We start from the raw sequence: 17,652 nt of genomic DNA on the forward strand, positions 1-17,652 counted from the left end.
CAGCAGGAGGCGGTGGTACCTCACATGTTGTCTCTGCCCCGGCCTAGGGGTGTTTAATTTGCAGATTGACTCAGTCCAGCTGGAAGACGATGCCTCCTTCCAATGTCAAGTTGCACAGTCCCCATGGGCCGCAGGTATCGTCTCTAGGACCGCCTGGCTGGATGTCCTCGGTACGTATCACACCCTGGGGCCAAGCCCGCTCACCAATCACCCGTTCCCGGTTACAGCACTCTTCTGGAAAGTTCCGTTCATCATCAGCAACTCACCCATAAAATGGCCCTCATACAACAATGGAGTCAGGCAGGATGGACACAGGCCCTTTGGCCCAACTCATCCATGCCGTTTAGATATCCCAAACCGATCTAGTCCCATTGTCTCTTTTTTATTCATTCGCGGGATGTTGCTGGCCATCCCTAATCACCCCGAGAGCAGCTCAGAGTGACCCACATTGCTGTGGGACTGGAGTCACATGTAGGCCAGGCCAGGTAAGGACGGCAGTTTTCTTCCCTAAAGGGACATGACTGAACCAGACGGGTTTTGCCCGACAATCGACACTGGATTCATGGTCATCATTAGATTCTTAATTCCAGATATTTTCCATTGGATTCAAATTCCACCACCTGCCGGGGCAGGATTCAGGCCCTGTTACTGTTACCTGGTCTTTGGCCTGACAGTCCAGCAATAACACCACTCGGCCAACTCCTCCCCACATTTGGCCCATATCCCTCTAACCCCTTCCTATCCATGTCCCCATCCAGGTGCCTTTTAAATGCTGTAACTGTACCAGTCCCCACCACTTCCTCTGGCAGCTCATTCCATACACGCACCACCCTCTGTGTGAAAAAGTTACCCCTCGGGTCCCTTTTAAATCTTTCCCCTCTCACCTTAAACCTGTGCCCCTCTAGTTTTGGACTCCCCTACCCTGGGGATAAAGACCTTGTCTATTCACCCTATCCACGCCCCTCATGGTTTTATAAACCTCTATAAGGTCACCCCTCAGCCCCCGACGCTCCAGGGAAAATAGCCCCAGCCTATCCAGCCCCTCCCTGTAGCTCAAACCCTCCGACCCTGGCAACATCCCTGTAAATCTTTTCCGAACCCTTTCAAGTTTCACACCATCCTTCCTGTAGCAGGGAGACCGGGATTGGACACAGTATTCCAAAAGTGGCCCTAACCAATGTCCTGTACAGCCCCAACATGACCCTCCCAACTCCCTATACTCAATGCACTGACCAATAAAGGGGAGCGTACCGAACACCTTCCTCACCGCCCTGTCTACCGGCGACTCCACTTTCAAGGAACTATGTACCTGCCCGTCCCCAGGTCTCGGGGGTTAAGGAAGGGTTTGAGGGGAGATTGGGGAGGGGGTCATGGGTTAGGAATGGGGATGAGGGGAGATTGGGGAGGGGGTCATGGGTTAGGAATGGGGATGAGGGGAGATTGGGGAGGGGCCCAGGGTTAGGAATGGGGATGTGGGGAGATTGGGGAGGGGTCATGGGTTAGGAATGGGGATGTGGGGAGATTGGGGAGGGGTCCAGGGTTAGGAATGGGGATGAGGGGAGATTGGGGAGGGGTCCAGGGTTAGGAATGGGGATGAGGGGAGATTGGGGAGGGGATCATGGGTTAGGAATGGGGATGAGGGGAGATTGGGGAGGGGTCCAGGGTTAGGAATGGGGATGTGGGGAGATTGGGGAGGGGTCTTGTATTAGGAATGGGGATGAGGGGAGATAGGGGAGGGGGTTATGGGTTAGGAAAGGGGTTGAGGGGAGATTGGGGAGGGGATCATGGGTTAGGAATGGGGATGAGGGGAGATTGGGTAGGGGATCATGGGTTAGGAATGGGGATGAGGGGAGATTGGGGAGGGGATCATGGGTTAGAAATAGGGATGAGGGGAGATTGGGGAGGGCTCATGGGTTAGAAATGCGGATGAGGGGAGATTGGGGAGGGGTCATGGGTTAGGAATGGGGATGAGTAAAGATTGGGGAGGGGTCATGGGTTAGGAATGGGGATGAGGGGAGATTGGGGAGGGGATCATGGGTTAGAAATGGGGATGAGGGGAGATTGGGGAGGGTATCATGGGTTAGAAATGGGGATGAGGGGAGACTGGGGAGGGGTCATGGGTTAGGAATGGGGATGAGGGGAGACTGGGGAGGGGTCATGGGTTAGGAATGGGGATGAGGGGAGATTGGGGAGGGGTCATGGGTTAGGAATGGGGATGAGGGGAGATTGGGGAGGGGGTCATGGGTTAGGAATGGGGATGTGGGGAGATTGGGGAGTGGATTAGGGAAGAGGTTTTGGGGAGAGGTTGGGAGAGGGGATCTGGGGGAATGTGGGGTGGGGTTCACAGTTCTGGGGTTGGGTGAGTTTGGAGAGGGGGTTGTGGGGTGTATTTTGGGGGCTGGGTGGTCATGTGCATTTCTTCACATCAGATTGTGGATCTATCTGACATTCCAAGGAAGTTCCAGGGAAATCCGGACCAGGCAGAGAATATCCCAGTGTCGGGGACATTCCATTGTGATCCCAACCAGGCTGTGCAATCCCCCACAGTCCCAGGGCTGGTGGGGGAGGCTGGGGGGGCGGGGGAACTGCTCCCACAGTGTTCCTCCTCCAGGAAAAGCTCCGACCTGGATCTTGTGGATTTGGTGTAGAATCCCAGAAGCTGGAGGGCCTCAGGGGAGCCGGGAGGACAGACCTGCTTTGAAACTGGGAATACCGGGGAGCTAGGAGGACAGACCCGCTCCAAAATCGGGAATATGGGGGAGCTAGGAGGACAGACCTGCTCTGAAACCGGGAATAATGGGGGGAGGGGTGTCTTGGAGCACAGACCCGTTCCGAAACTGGGAATACGGGGGGATCTGGGAGCACAGACCCGTTCCAAAACTGGGAATACGGGGGGATCTGGGAGCACAGACCCGTTCCCAAACTGGGAATACGGGGGAGGATCTGGGAGCACAGGCCCACTTCGAAACCGGGAATATGGAAGGAGCTGGAAGGACAGATCCGCTTTAAAACCAGGAATACGGGGGAGCTGGAAAGTGGGGATGGGGGAGGGGGTGTGACAGATCCAGAGTGGGACGAGAAGGTTCTGCAAACACAGATCCGGCCGGGATTGGGATAACACAACGAGGAGAAGGGGGCAATGTGAGCTGGGAATACCCAGGGAGCGGAGGGGAACAACGGTGGCGGAGGAGAGTCTGAGTGAAGGTGGGGGGTGGGGAATTGGAAATCCCGGGAGAGAGGGCTGTGAGTCTTTAGAAGTCCTCACCGCAGGGATGCAGCGGGGGCGCAGAGACCTTGTGGATATTGAAGGCTGAGGTAGATACTGGATCAGTCAAGGAATCAAGGGGAAGGGGAAGGGGCTGGGAAGTGGGAGAATATTGATCCGATTGGATGGGGGAGGAGGCTGGAAGGGGCCGAACGGTGTCCGTGTGTCACTTTGTTGTGGTCTGCTGGGGCTCGGCGACATTCGCCCTGGGGCCTGTGAGAGAGGGCAGTGTGAGCACGGGGCTAATGCTCGGACAACGCTCACACCCACAGTTGCACCGAGAGTTTCCCTGGAAGTGAAACGGGAGAACGGAGAGGGAGCAGAGAGCTGGGTCGTCGGGAACGAGTACATCGTGCAGTGCACGGCCAGCAATGCCAAACCCACTCCCAACATCACCTTCACCAAAGGTAACGCAGCCCACAGCCACACTCTCCAACCGGGCAGGTACGGGGTCCCCGTCACATCCTCACACACGCTCCCCCCCCACCCCACACACACTCACTCCCACACACTCACCCCCACACTCTCCAACCGGGCAGGTACGGGGTCCCCGTCACATCCTCACACACGCTCCCCCCACCCCCCACACACACACACACACACTCACTCCCACACACTCACCCCCACACTCTCCAACCGGGCAGGTACGGGGTCCCCGTCACATCCTCACACACGCTCCCCCCCCACCCCACACACACTCACTCCCACACACTCACCCCCACACTCTCCAACCGGGCAGGTACGGGGTCCCCGTCACATCATCACACACACTCCCCCCCCCCACCCCACACACACTCACTCCCACACACTCACTCCCACACTCTCCAACCGGGCAGGTACGGGGTCCCCGTCACATCCTCACACACGCTCACACACTCCCACCACCGCCCCCCCCCAACACACACACACACGCACACACACTCCCACACTCTCCAACCAGGCAGGTACGTGGTCCCCGTCACATCCTCACACACACTGACGCACTCATACTCACACACTCCCACACACTCACACACGCACTCACTCCCACACTCTCCAACCGGGCAGGTACGTGGTCCCCGTCACATCCTCACACACACTGACACACTCACACTCACACACTCCCACACACTCGCACACACACTCACTCCCACACTCTCCAACTGGGCAGGTACGTGGTCCCCGTCACATCCTCACGCACACTGACACACTCATACTCACACACACACTCCCACACTCTCCAACTGGGCAGGTACGTGGTCCCCGTCACATCCTCACGCACACTGACACACTCATACTCACACACTCATACTCACACACTCACACACACACTCCCACACACAGACACATAAACACTGACACTCACAAACACACACTCACTCCCACACTCTCCAACCGGGCAGGTACGGGGTCCCCGTCACATCCTCACACACGCTCCCCCCACCCCCACACACACACGCACACACACACACACACACTCACTCCCACACACGCACCGCCACACTCTCCAACCGGGCAGGTACGGGGTCCCCGTCACATCCTCACACACACTCCCCCCCCACCCCACACACACTCACTCCCACACACTCACCCCCACACTCTCCAACCGGGCAGGTACGGGGTTCCCGTCACATCCTCACTCACACTCCCCCCCCACCCCACACACACTCACTCCCACACACTCACCCCCACACTCTCCAACCGGGCAGGTACGGGGTCCCCGTCACATCCTCACACACGCTCCCCACCCACCCCACACTCACACACACACACTCACTCCCACACTCTCCAACCGGGCAGGTACGGGGTCCCCGTCACATCCTCACACACACTCCCCCCCCACCCCACACACACTCACTCCCACACACTCACCCCCACACTCTCCAACCGGGCAGGTACGGGGTCCCCGTCACATCCTCACACACGCTCCCCCCCCACCCCACACACACTCACTCCCACACACTCACCCCCACACTCTCCAACCGGGCAGGTACGGGGTCCCCGTCACATCCTCACACACACTCCCCCCCCACCCCACACACACACACACACACTCACCCCCACACTCTCCAACCGGGCAGGTACGGGGTTCCCGTCACATCCTCACACACGCTCCCCCCCCACCCCACACACACACACACACACACTCACCCCCACACTCTCCAACCGGGCAGGTACGGGGTCCCCGTCACATCCTCACACACGCTCCCCCCCCCACCCCACACACACACACACACACACTCACTCCCACACTCTCCAACCGGGTAGGTACGGGGTCCCCGTCACATCCTCACACACACTCCCCCCCCACCCCACACACACACACACACTCACCCCCACACTCTCCAACCGGGCAGGTACGGGGTCCCCGTCACATCCTCACACACACACTCCCCCCCGACCCCACACACACACACACACTCACTCCCACACTCTCCAACCGGGCAGGTACGGGGTCCCCGTCACATCCTCACACACACTCCCCCCCCACCCCACACACACACACACACACACACACACACACACACTCACTCCCACACTCTCCAACCGGGCAGGTACGGGGTTCCCGTCACATCCTCACACACACACTCCCCCCCCACCCCACACACACACTCACACACACACACTCACTCCCACACTCTCCAACCGGGCAGGTACGGGGTCCCCGTCACATCCTCACACACGCTCCCCCCACCCCCCACACACACACACACACACTCACTCCCACACACTCACCCCCACACTCTCCAACCGGGCAGGTACGGGGTCCCCGTCACATCCTCACACACGCCCCCCCCCCTCCCCCACACACACACACACACTCACTCCCACACACTCACTCCCACACTCTCCAACCGGGCAGGTACGGGGTCCCCGTCACATCCTCACACACGCTCCCCACCCCACCCCACACACACACGCACACTCACTCCCACACACTCACCCCCACACTCTCCAACCGGGCAGGTACGGGGTCCCCGTCACATCCTCACACACACACTCCCCCCCCACCCCACACACACACACACACACACACACACACACTCACTCCCACACACTCACTCCCACACTCTCCAACCGGGCAGGTACGGGGTCCCCGTCACATCCTCACACATGATCCCCCCCCCCCCCCACCACACACACACACACACACACACACACACACACACACACTCACTCCCACACACTCACTCCCACACTCTCCAACCGGGCAGGTACGGGGTCCCCGTCACATCCTCACACACACTCCCCCCCACACACACTACCCCCCACACACACTCACTCCCACACACTCACTCCCACACTCTCCAACCGGGCAGGTACGGGGTCCCCGTCACATCCTCACACACGCTCCCCGCGCCCCCCACACACACACACACACACACACACACACACACACTCACTCCCACACTCTCCAACTGGGCAGGTACGGGGTCCCCGTTACATCCTCACACACACTCACACACTCCCCCACACACACTCCCACACACTCACTCCCAAACCGGGCAGGTACGGGGTCCCCGTCACATCCTCACACACACTCACACACTCCCCCCCCCCGCCCCCACACACACACACACACACACTCCCCCACACACACTCACTCCCACACTCTCCAACCGGGCAGGTACGGGGTCCCCGTCACATCCTCACACACACTCACACACTCCCACCACCGCCCCCCCCCAACACACACACACACGCACACACACTCCCACACTCTCCAACCAGGCAGGTACGTGGTCCCCGTCACATCCTCACACACACTGACGCACTCATACTCACACACTCCCACACACTCACACACGCACTCACTCCCACACTCTCCAACCGGGCAGGTACGTGGTCCCCGTCACATCCTCACACACACTGACACACTCACACTCACACACTCCCACACACTCGCACACACACTCACTCCCACACTCTCCAACTGGGCAGGTACGTGGTCCCCGTCACATCCTCACGCACACTGACACACTCATACTCACACACACACTCCCACACTCTCCAACTGGGCAGGTACGTGGTCCCCGTCACATCCTCACGCACACTGACACACTCATACTCACACACTCATACTCACACACTCACACACACACTCCCACACACAGACACATAAACACTGACTCTCACTGTACTGTGTGACAGATGGTGTGGCATTTTCCGGATCAGAAGCGACAGTAATGCCTGGCTCAAAAGCAAAACTATTCAGCACCGTGTCAGTCATCAGGTCAGTGATACATCCTGTATATTTATGAACCAAAAGTCAGGCTCCCTCTACCCTGTCCCCCAATAGAACACTCTGGGCACAGGGACAGCACAGAGTTAGATAAAGAGTAAAGCTCCCTTTACACTGTCCCGCCGTAAATCCCTCTGAGCACAGGGACAGTGCATGGGGTGAGATAAAGAGTAAAGCTCCCTCTACACTGTCTGCCCCATCAAACACTCCTGGGACAGGGACAGCACGGGGTTAGATACAGAGTAAAGCCCCCTCTACACTGTGCCCCCATCAAACACTCCCAGGGACAGGGACAGCACGGGGTTAGATACAGAGTAAAGCTCCCTCTATACTGTCCCCCATCAAACACTCCCAGGGACAGGGACGGCACAGGGTTAGATACAGAGTAAAGCTCCCTCTACACTGTGCCCCCATCAAACACTCCCAGGGACAGGGACGGCACGGGGTGAGATACAGAGTAAAGCTCCCTCTACACTGTCCCCCATCAAACAGTCCCAGGGACAGGGACAGCACGGGGTTAGGTGCGGATTGGGGTGGTATCTCTGGTTGTGCTGACTGTGTTGGAAGCTCGCCTGTGTTTTCAGGATCATTCCGGAAATCGCGGACAATGGGAAGGAGGTGGTGTGCAGTGTGATGAACCCGGCGTTGAGTGCTCCCATAACGAGGGTCCTGGTGATGAATGTTCTGTGTAAGTTTATAACAACCTGCCCCGAGCCCTCTGAGCCTCCATTCCGCCGCGTGTTGTCCTCAACCCTCCCCATCCTACACTCGGTCAGGACTGAGCCCTGTCCTCCTGCCTCCCTGGTTCCAGATCCCCCTGAGGTGCCCAGCATCGAAGGTCATCGAAAACAGGTCGCGGCTGGCGAGACCCTTCACTTGGTTTGCACTTCGAGGAGCGGAAACCCATTGGCGACGCTGCAGTGGCTAAAGGTCAGAAACTGGACCATGGACTCAGTCAGCACTGACCCTCCGACAGTGCCCACTCCCTCAGCACTGACCCTCCGACAGTGCCCACTCCCTCAGCACTGACCCTCCGACAGTGCCCACTCCCTCAGCACTGACCCTCCGACAGTGCCCACTCCCTCAGCACTGACCCTCCGACAGTGCCCGCTCCCACAGCACTGACCCTCCGACAGTGCCCGCTCCCTCAGCACTGACTCTCCAACAGTGCCCCCTCCCTCAGCACTGACCCTCCGACAGTGCCCACTCCCTCAGCACTGACCCTATGACAGTGCCCACTCCCTCAGCACTGACCGTCTGACAGTGCCCGCTCCCACAGCACTGACCCTCCGACAGTGCCCGCTCCCTCAGCACTGACCCTCCGACAGTGCCCGCTCCCTCAGCACTGACCCTCCGACAGTGCCCGCTCCCTCAGCACTGACCCTCCGACAGTGCCCGTTCCCTCAGCACTGACCCTCCGACAGTGCCCACTCCCTCAGCCCTGACCCTCCGACAGTGCTCACTCCCTCAGCACTGACCCTCTGACAGTGCCCCCTCCCTCAGCACTGACTCTCCAACAGTGCCCCCTCCCTCAGCCCTGACCCTCCGACAGTGCCCGCTCCCTCTGCACTAACCCTCCGACAGTGCCCCCTCCCTCAGCACTGACCCTCTGACAGTGCCCCCTCCCTCAGCCCTGACCCTCTGACAGTGCCCGCTCCCTCAGCACTGACCCTTCAACAGTGCCTACTCCCTCAGCACTGACCCTCCAACAGTGCCCGCTCCCTCAGCACTGACCCTCCGACAGTGCCCATTCCCTCAGCACTGACACTCCGACAGAGCCCACTCCCTCAGCACTGACCCTCCAACAGTGCCCCGCCCCTCAGCACTGACCCTCTGACAGTGCACACTCCCTCAGCACTGACCCTATGACAGTGCCCGCTCCCTCAGCACTGACTCTCCGACAGTGCCCCCTCCCTCAGCCCTGACCCTCCGACAGTGCCCGCTCCCTCTGCACTAACCCTCCGAAAGTGCACACTCCCTCAGCACTGAACCTCCGACAGTGCCCACTCCCTCTGCACTAACCCTCCGACAGTGCCCGCTCCCTCAGCACTGACTCTCCAACAGTGCCCCCTCCCTCGGCCCTGACCCTCCGACAGTGCCCGCTCCCTCAGCACTGACTCTCCAACAGTGCCCCCTCCCTCAGCACTGACCCTCCGACAGTGCCCACTCCCTCAGCACTGACCCTAAGACAGTGCCCACTCCCTCAGCGCTGACCCTCTGACAGTGCCCCCTCCCTCAGCCCTGACCCTCTTACAGTGCCCGCTCCCTCAGCACTGACCCTCTGACAGTGCCCCCTCCCTCAGCACTGACCCTCTGACAGTGCCTGCTCCCTCAGCCCTGACCCTCCGACAGTGCGGCACTCCCTCAGCACTGACCCTCCAACAGTGCCCCGTCCCTCAGCACTGGCCCTCTGACAGTGCCCGCTCCCTCAGCACTGACCCTTCAACAGTGCCCACTCCCTCAGCACTGACCCTCCAACAGTGCCCCGTCCCTCAGCACTGACCCTCTGACAGTGCCCGCTCCCTCAGCACTGACCCTCCGACAGTGCGGCGCTCCCTCAGCACTGACCCTCCGACAGTGCCCGCTCCCTCAGCACTGACCCTCCGACAGTGCCCGCTCCCTCAGCACTGACCCTCCGACAGTGCGGCGCTCCCTCAGCACTGACCCTCCGACAGTGCCCGCTCCCTCAGCACTGACTCTCCAACAGTGCCCCCTCCCTCGGCCCTGACTCTCCAACAGTGCCCCCTCCCTCAGCACTGACCCTCCGACAGTGCCCACTCCCTCAGCACTGACCCTAAGACAGTGCCCACTCCCTCAGCACTGACCCTCTGACAGTGCCCGCTCCCACAGCACTGACCCTCTGACAGTGCCCACTCCCTCAGCACTGACCCTCTGACAGTGCCCGCTCCCTCAGCACTGACTCTCCGACAGTGCCCCCTCCCTCAGCCCTGACCCTCCGACAGTGCCCACTCCCTCTGCACTAACCCTCCGACAGTGCCCGCTCCCTCAGCACTGACTCTCCGACAGTGCCCCCTCCCTCAGCCCTGACCCTCCGACAGTGCCCGCTCCCTCTGCACTAACCCTCCGACAGTGCCCCCTCCCTCAGCACTGACCCTCTGACAGTGCCCCCTCCCTCAGCCCTGACCCTCTGACAGTGCCCGCTCCCTCAGCACTGACCCTCCGACAGTGCCCCCTCCCTCAGCACTGACCCTCTGACAGTGCCCCCTCCCTCAGCCCTGACCCTCTGACAGTGCCCGCTCCCTCAGCACTGACCCTTCAACAGTGCCCATTCCCTCAGCACTGACACTCCGACAGAGCCCGCTCCCTCAGCACTGACCCTCCGACAGTGCGACGCTCCCTCAGCACTGACCCTCCGACAGTGCCCACTCCCTCAGCACTGACCCTCCGACAGTGCCCACTCCATCTGCACTAACCCTCCGACAGTGCCCGCTCCCTCAGCACTGACTCTCCGACAGTGCCCCCTCCCTCAGCCCTGACCCTCCGACAGTGCTCACTCCCTCAGCACTGACCCTCCGACAGTGCGACGCTCCCTCAGCACTGACCCTCCAACAGTGCCCCGTCCCTCAGCACTGACCCTCTGACTGTGCCCGCTCCCTCAGCACTGACCCTCTGACAGTGCCCACTCCCTCAGCACTGACCTCACGACAGTGCCCACTCCCTCAGCACTGAGTCTCCAACAGTGCCCGCTCCCTCAGCACTGACCCTCTGACAGTGCCCGCTCCCTCAGCACTGACTCTCCAACAGTGCCCCCTCCCTCAGCACTGACCCTCCGACAGTGCCCGCTCCCTCAGCCCTGACCCTCTGACAGTGCCCACTCCCTCAGCGCTGACCCTCTGACAGTGCCCCCTCCCTCAGCCCTGACCCTCTTACAGTGCCCGCTCCCTCAGCACTGACCCTCTGACAGTGCCCCCTCCCTCAGCACTGACCCTCTGACAGTGCCTGCTCCCTCAGCCCTGACCCTCCGACAGTGCGGCACTCCCTCAGCACTGACCCTCCAACAGTGCCCCGTCCCTCAGCACTGGCCCTCTGACAGTGCCCGCTCCCTCAGCACTGACCCTTCAACAGTGCCCACTCCCTCAGCACTGACCCTCCAACAGTGCCCCGTCCCTCAGCACTGACCCTCTGACAGTGCCCGCTCCCTCAGCACTGACCCTCCGACAGTGCGGCGCACCCTCAGCACTGACCCTCCGACAGTGCCCGCTCCCTCAGCACTGACTCTCCAACAGTGCCCCCTCCCTCGGCCCTGACCCTCCGACAGTGCCCGCTCCCTCAGCACTGACTCTCCAACAGTGCCCCCTCCCTACAGCACTGACCCTCCGACAGTGCCCACTCCCTCAGCACTGACCCTAAGACAGTGCCCACTCCCTCAGCACTGACCCTCTGACAGTGCCCGCTCCCACAGCACTGACCCTCTGACAGTGCCCACTCCCTCAGCACTGACCCTCTGACAGTGCCCGCTCCCTCAGCACTGACTCTCCGACAGTGCCCCCTCCCTCAGCCCTGACCCTCCGGCAGTGCCCACTCCCTCTGCACTAACCCTCCGACAGTGCCCGCTCCCTCAGCACTGACTCTCCGACAGTGCCCCCTCCCTCAGCCCTGACCCTCCGACAGTGCCCGCTCCCTCTGCACTAACCCTCCGACAGTGCCCCCTCCCTCAGCACTGACCCTCTGACAGTGCCCCCTCCCTCAGCCCTGACCCTCTGACAGTGCCCGCTCCCTCAGCACTGACCCTCCGACAGTGCCCCCTCCCTCAGCACTGACCCTCTGACAGTGCCCCCTCCCTCAGCCCTGACCCTCTGACAGTGCCCGCTCCCTCAGCACTGACCCTTCAACAGTGCCCACTCCCTCAGCACTGACCCTCCAACAGTGCCCGCTCCCTCAGCACTGACCCTCCGACAGTGCCCATTCCCTCAGCACTGACACTCCGACAGAGCCCGCTCCCTCAGCACTGACCCTCCGACAGTGCGACGCTCCCTCAGCACTGACCCTCCGACAGTGCCCACTCCCTCAGCACTGACCCTCCGACAGTGCCCACTCCATCTGCACTAACCCTCCGACAGTGCCCGCTCCCTCAGCACTGACTCTCCGACAGTGCCCCCTCCCTCAGCCCTGACCCTCCGACAGTGCTCACTCCCTCAGCACTGACCCTCCGACAGTGCGACGCTCCCTCAGCACTGACCCTCCAACAGTGCCCCGTCCCTCAGCACTGACCCTCTGACTGTGCCCGCTCCCTCAGCACTGACCCTCTGACAGTGCCCACTCCCTCAGCACTGACCTCACGACAGTGCCCACTCCCTCAGCACTGAGTCTCCAACAGTGCCCGCTCCCTCAGCACTGACCCTCTGACAGTGCCCGCTCCCTCAGCACTGACTCTCCAACAGTGCCCCCTCCCTCAGCACTGACCCTCCGACAGTGCCCGCTCCCTCAGCCCTGACCCTCTGACAGTGCCCACTCCCTCAGCGCTGACCCTCTGACAGTGCCCCCTCCCTCAGCCCTGACCCTCTTACAGTGCCCGCTCCCTCAGCACTGACCCTCTGACAGTGCCCCCTCCCTCAGCACTGACCCTCTGACAGTGCCTGCTCCCTCAGCCCTGACCCTCCGACAGTGCGGCACTCCCTCAGCACTGACCCTCCGACAGTGCCCACTCCCTCAGCACTGACCCTCCGACAGTGCCCACTCCATCTGCACTAACCCTCTGACAGTGCCCGCTCCCTCAGCACTGACCCTCCGACAGTGCCCATTCCCTCAGCACTGACTCTCCGACAGTGCCCCCTCCCTAAGCCCTGAACCTCCGACAGTGCCCGCTCCCTCTGCACTAACCCTTCGACAGTGCCCCCTCCCTCAGCACTGACCCTCTGACAGTGCCCCCTCCCTCAGCCCTGACCCTCTGACAGTGCCCCCTCCCTCAGCACTGACCCTCTGACAGTGCCCCCTCCCTCAGCCCTGACCCTCTGACAGTGCCCACTCCATCTGCACTAACCCTCCGACAGTGCCCGCTCCCTCAGCACTGACTCTCCGACAGTGCCCCCTCCCTCAGCCCTGACCCTCCGACAGTGCTCACTCCCTCAGCACTGACCCTCCGACAGTGCGACGCTCCCTCAGCACTGACCCTCCAACAGTGCCCCGTCCCTCAGCACTGACCCTCTGACTGTGCCCGCTCCCTCAGCACTGACCCTCTGACAGTGCCCACTCCCTCAGCACTGACCTCACGACAGTGCCCACTCCTTCAGCACTGAGTCTCCAACAGTGCCCGCTCCCTCAGCACTGACCCTCTGACAGTGCCCGCTCCCTCAGCACTGACTCTCCAACAGTGCCCCCTCCCTCAGCACTGACCCTCCGACAGTGCCCGCTCCCTCAGCCCTGACCCTCTGACAGTGCCCACTCCCTCAGCACTGACCCTCTGACAGTGCCCCCTCCCTCAGCACTGACCCTCTGACAGTGCCTGCTCCCTCAGCACTGACCCTCTGACAGTGCCCCCTCCCTCAGCACTGACCCTCTGACAGTGCCCATTCCCTCAGCACTGACACTCCGACAGAGCCCGCTCCCTCAGCACTGACCCTCCGACAGTGCGACGCTCCCTCAGCACTGACCCTCCGACAGTGCCCACTCCCTCAGCACTGACCCTCCGACAGTGCCCACTCCATCTGCACTAACCCTCCGACAGTGCCCGCTCCCTCAGCACTGACTCTCCGACAGTGCCCCCTCCCTCAGCCCTGACCCTCCGACAGTGCTCACTCCCTCAGCACTGACCCTCCGACAGTGCGACGCTCCCTCAGCACTGACCCTCCAACAGTGCCCCGTCCCTCAGCACTGACCCTCTGACTGTGCCCGCTCCCTCAGCACTGACCCTCTGACAGTGCCCACTCCCTCAGCACTGACCTCACGACAGTGCCCACTCCCTCAGCACTGAGTCTCCAACAGTGCCCGCTCCCTCAGCACTGACCCTCTGACAGTGCCCGCTCCCTCAGCACTGACTCTCCAACAGTGCCCCCTCCCTCAGCACTGACCCTCCGACAGTGCCCGCTCCCTCAGCCCTGACCCTCTGACAGTGCCCACTCCCTCAGCGCTGACCCTCTGACAGTGCCCCCTCCCTCAGCCCTGACCCTCTTACAGTGCCCGCTCCCTCAGCACTGACCCTCTGACAGTGCCCCCTCCCTCAGCACTGACCCTCTGACAGTGCCTGCTCCCTCAGCCCTGACCCTCCGACAGTGCGGCACTCCCTCAGCACTGACCCTCCAACAGTGCCCCGTCCCTCAGCACTGGCCCTCTGACAGTGCCCGCTCCCTCAGCACTGACCCTTCAACAGTGCCCACTCCCTCAGCACTGACCCTCCAACAGTGCCCCGTCCCTCAGCACTGACCCTCTGACAGTGCCCCCTCCCTCAGCACTGACCCTCCGACAGTGCGGCGCTCCCTCAGCACTGACCCTCCGACAGTGCCCGCTCCCTCAGCACTGACCCTCCGACAGTGCCCACTCCCTCAGCACTGACCCTCCGAAAGTGCACACTCCCTCAGCACTGACCCTCCGACAGTGCCCACTCCCTCTGCACTAACCCTCCGACAGTGCCCGCTCCCTCTGCACTAACCCTCCGACAGTGCCCGCTCCCTCAGCACTGACCCTCCGAAAGTGCACACTCCCTCAGCACTGACCCTCTGACAGTGCGGCGCTCCCTCTGCACTGACCCTCCGACAGTGCCCGCTCCCTCTGCACTAACCCTCCGACAGTGCCCCCTCCCTCAGCCCTGACCCTCTGACAGTGCCCGCTCCCTCAGCACTGACCCTCCGACAGTGCCCATTCCCTCACACTGACCCTCCGACAGTGCCCATTCCCTCAGCACTGACCCTCCGACAGTGCGACGCTCCCTCAGCACTGACCCTTCAACAGTGCCCCCTCCCTCAGCACTGACCCTCCGACAGTGCGGCGCTCCCTCAGCACTGACCCTCTGACAGTGCCCGCTCCCTCAGCACTGACCCTCTGACAGTGCCCGCTCCCTCAGCACTGACCCTCCGACAGTGCCCACTCCCTCAGCACTGACCCTCTGACAGTGCCTGCTCCCTCAGCCCTGACCCTCCGACAGTGCGGCACTCCCTCAGCACTGACCTTCCGACAGTGCCCCCTCCCTCAGCACTGACCCTCTGACAGTGCCCCCTCCCTCAGCACTGACTCTCCGACAGTGCCCCCTCCCTCAGCCCTGACCCTCCGACAGTGCTCACTCCCTCTGCACTAACCCTCCGACAGTGCCCATTCCCTCAGCACTGACCCTCCGACAGTGCGACGCTCCCTCAGCACTGACCCTCCAACAGTGCCCCGTCCCTCAGCACTGACCCTCTGACTGTGGCCGCTCCCTCAGCACTGACCCTCTGACAGTGCCCACTCCCTCAGCACTGACCTCACGACAGTGCCCACTCCCACAGCACTGAGTCTCCAACAGTGCCCGCTCCCTCAGCACTGACCCTCTGACAGTGCCCACTCCCTCAGCACTGACCTCACGACAGTGCCCACTCCCACAGCACTGAGTCTCCAACAGTGCCCGCTCCCTCAGCACTGACCCTCTGACAGTGCCCACTCCCTCAGCACTGACCTCACGACAGTGCCCACTCCCTCAGCACTGACTCTCCAACAGTGCCCCCTCCCTCAGCACTGACCCTCCGACAGTGCCCGCTCCCTCAGCCCTGACCCTCCGACAGTGCCCACTCCCTCAGCGCTGACCCTCCGACAGTGCCCACTCCCTCAGCGCTGACCCTCTGACAGTGCCCCCTCCCTCAGCCCTGACCCTAAGACAGTGCCCGCTCCCTCAGCACTGACCCTCTGACAGTGCCCACTCCCTCAGCACTGACCCTCCAACAGTGCCCCGTCCCTCAGCACTGACCCTCTGACAGTGCCCGCTCCCTCAGCACTGACCCTCCGACAGTGCGGCGCTCCCTCAGCACTGACCCTCCGACAGTGCCCGCTCCCTCAGCACTGACCCTCCGACAGTGCCCACTCCCTCAGCACTGACCCTCCGAAAGTGCACACTCCCTCAGCACTGACCCTCCGACAGTGCCCACTCCCTCTGCACTAACCCTCCGACAGTGCCTGCTCCCTCAGCACTGACTCTCCGACAGTGCCCCCTCCCTCAGCCCTGACCCTCCGACAGTGCCCGCTCCCTCTGCACTAACCCTCCGACAGTGCCCCCTCCCTCAGCACTGACCCTCTGACAGTGCCCCCTCCCTCAGCCCTGACCCTCTGACAGTGCCCGCTCCCTCAGCACTGACCCTCCGACAGTGCCCATTCCCTCACACTGACCCTCCGACAGTGCCCATTCCCTCAGCACTGACCCTCCGACAGTGCGACGCTCCCTCAGCACTGACCCTTCAACAGTGCCCCCTCCCTCAGCACTGACCCTCCGACAGTGCGGCGCTCCCTCAGCACTGACCCTCTGACAGTGCCCGCTCCCTCAGCACTGACCCTCTGACAGTGCCCGCTCCCTCAGCACTGACCCTCCGACAGTGCCCGCTCCCTCAGCACTGACCCTCTGACAGTGCCCGCTCCCTCAGCACTGACTCTCCAACAGTGCCCCCTCCCTCAGCACTGACCCTTCGACAGTGCCCGCTCCCTCAGCCCTGACCCTCCGACAGTGCCCACTCCCTCAGCGCTGACCCTCCGACAGTGCCCACTCCCTCAGCGCTGACCCTCTGACAGTGCCCCCTCCCTCAGCCCTGACCCTCTTACAGTGCCCGCTCCCTCAGCACTGACCCTCTGACAGTGCCCCCTCCCTCAGCACTGACCCTCTGACAGTGCCTGCTCCCTCAGCCCTGACCCTCCGACAGTGCGGCACTCCCTCAGCACTGACCCTCCAACAGTGCCCCGTCCCTCAGCACTGGCCCTCTGACAGTGCCCGCTCCCTCAGCACTGACCCTTCAACAGTGCCCACTCCCTCAGCACTGACCCTCTGACAGTGCCCGCTCCCTCAGCACTGACCCTTCAACAGTGCCCACTCCCTCAGCACTGACCCTCCAACAGTGCCCCGTCCCTCAGCACTGACCCTCTGACAGTGCCCGCTCCCTCAGCACTGACCCTCCGACAGTGCGGCGCTCCCTCAGCACTGACCCTCCGACAGTGCCCGCTCCCTCAGCACTGACCCTCCGACAGTGCCCACTCCCTC

The 17,652-nt window shown here is 62.1% G+C and overlaps 1 protein-coding gene across 1 annotated transcript in view; it reads left to right on the forward strand.

Moving 5' to 3' along the window:
* nphs1 (NPHS1 adhesion molecule, nephrin) overlaps positions 1-17,652 on the forward strand; it is a 137,143-nt gene that overhangs the window by 30,826 nt on the left and 88,665 nt on the right. Inside the window, exons 4-8 of the mRNA XM_059641264.1 lie at positions 48-170; positions 3,538-3,672; positions 7,397-7,478; positions 8,072-8,175; positions 8,299-8,417. Of these exons, the coding sequence (XP_059497247.1) occupies positions 48-170; positions 3,538-3,672; positions 7,397-7,478; positions 8,072-8,175; positions 8,299-8,417 (563 nt within the window). The remainder of the gene's footprint in view (positions 1-47; positions 171-3,537; positions 3,673-7,396; positions 7,479-8,071; positions 8,176-8,298; positions 8,418-17,652) is intronic.

The sequence above is a fragment of the Stegostoma tigrinum genome, chromosome 41 (genome assembly GCF_030684315.1).
Source record: "Stegostoma tigrinum isolate sSteTig4 chromosome 41, sSteTig4.hap1, whole genome shotgun sequence".
Taxonomy (NCBI): Eukaryota; Metazoa; Chordata; class Chondrichthyes; order Orectolobiformes; family Stegostomatidae; genus Stegostoma; species Stegostoma tigrinum.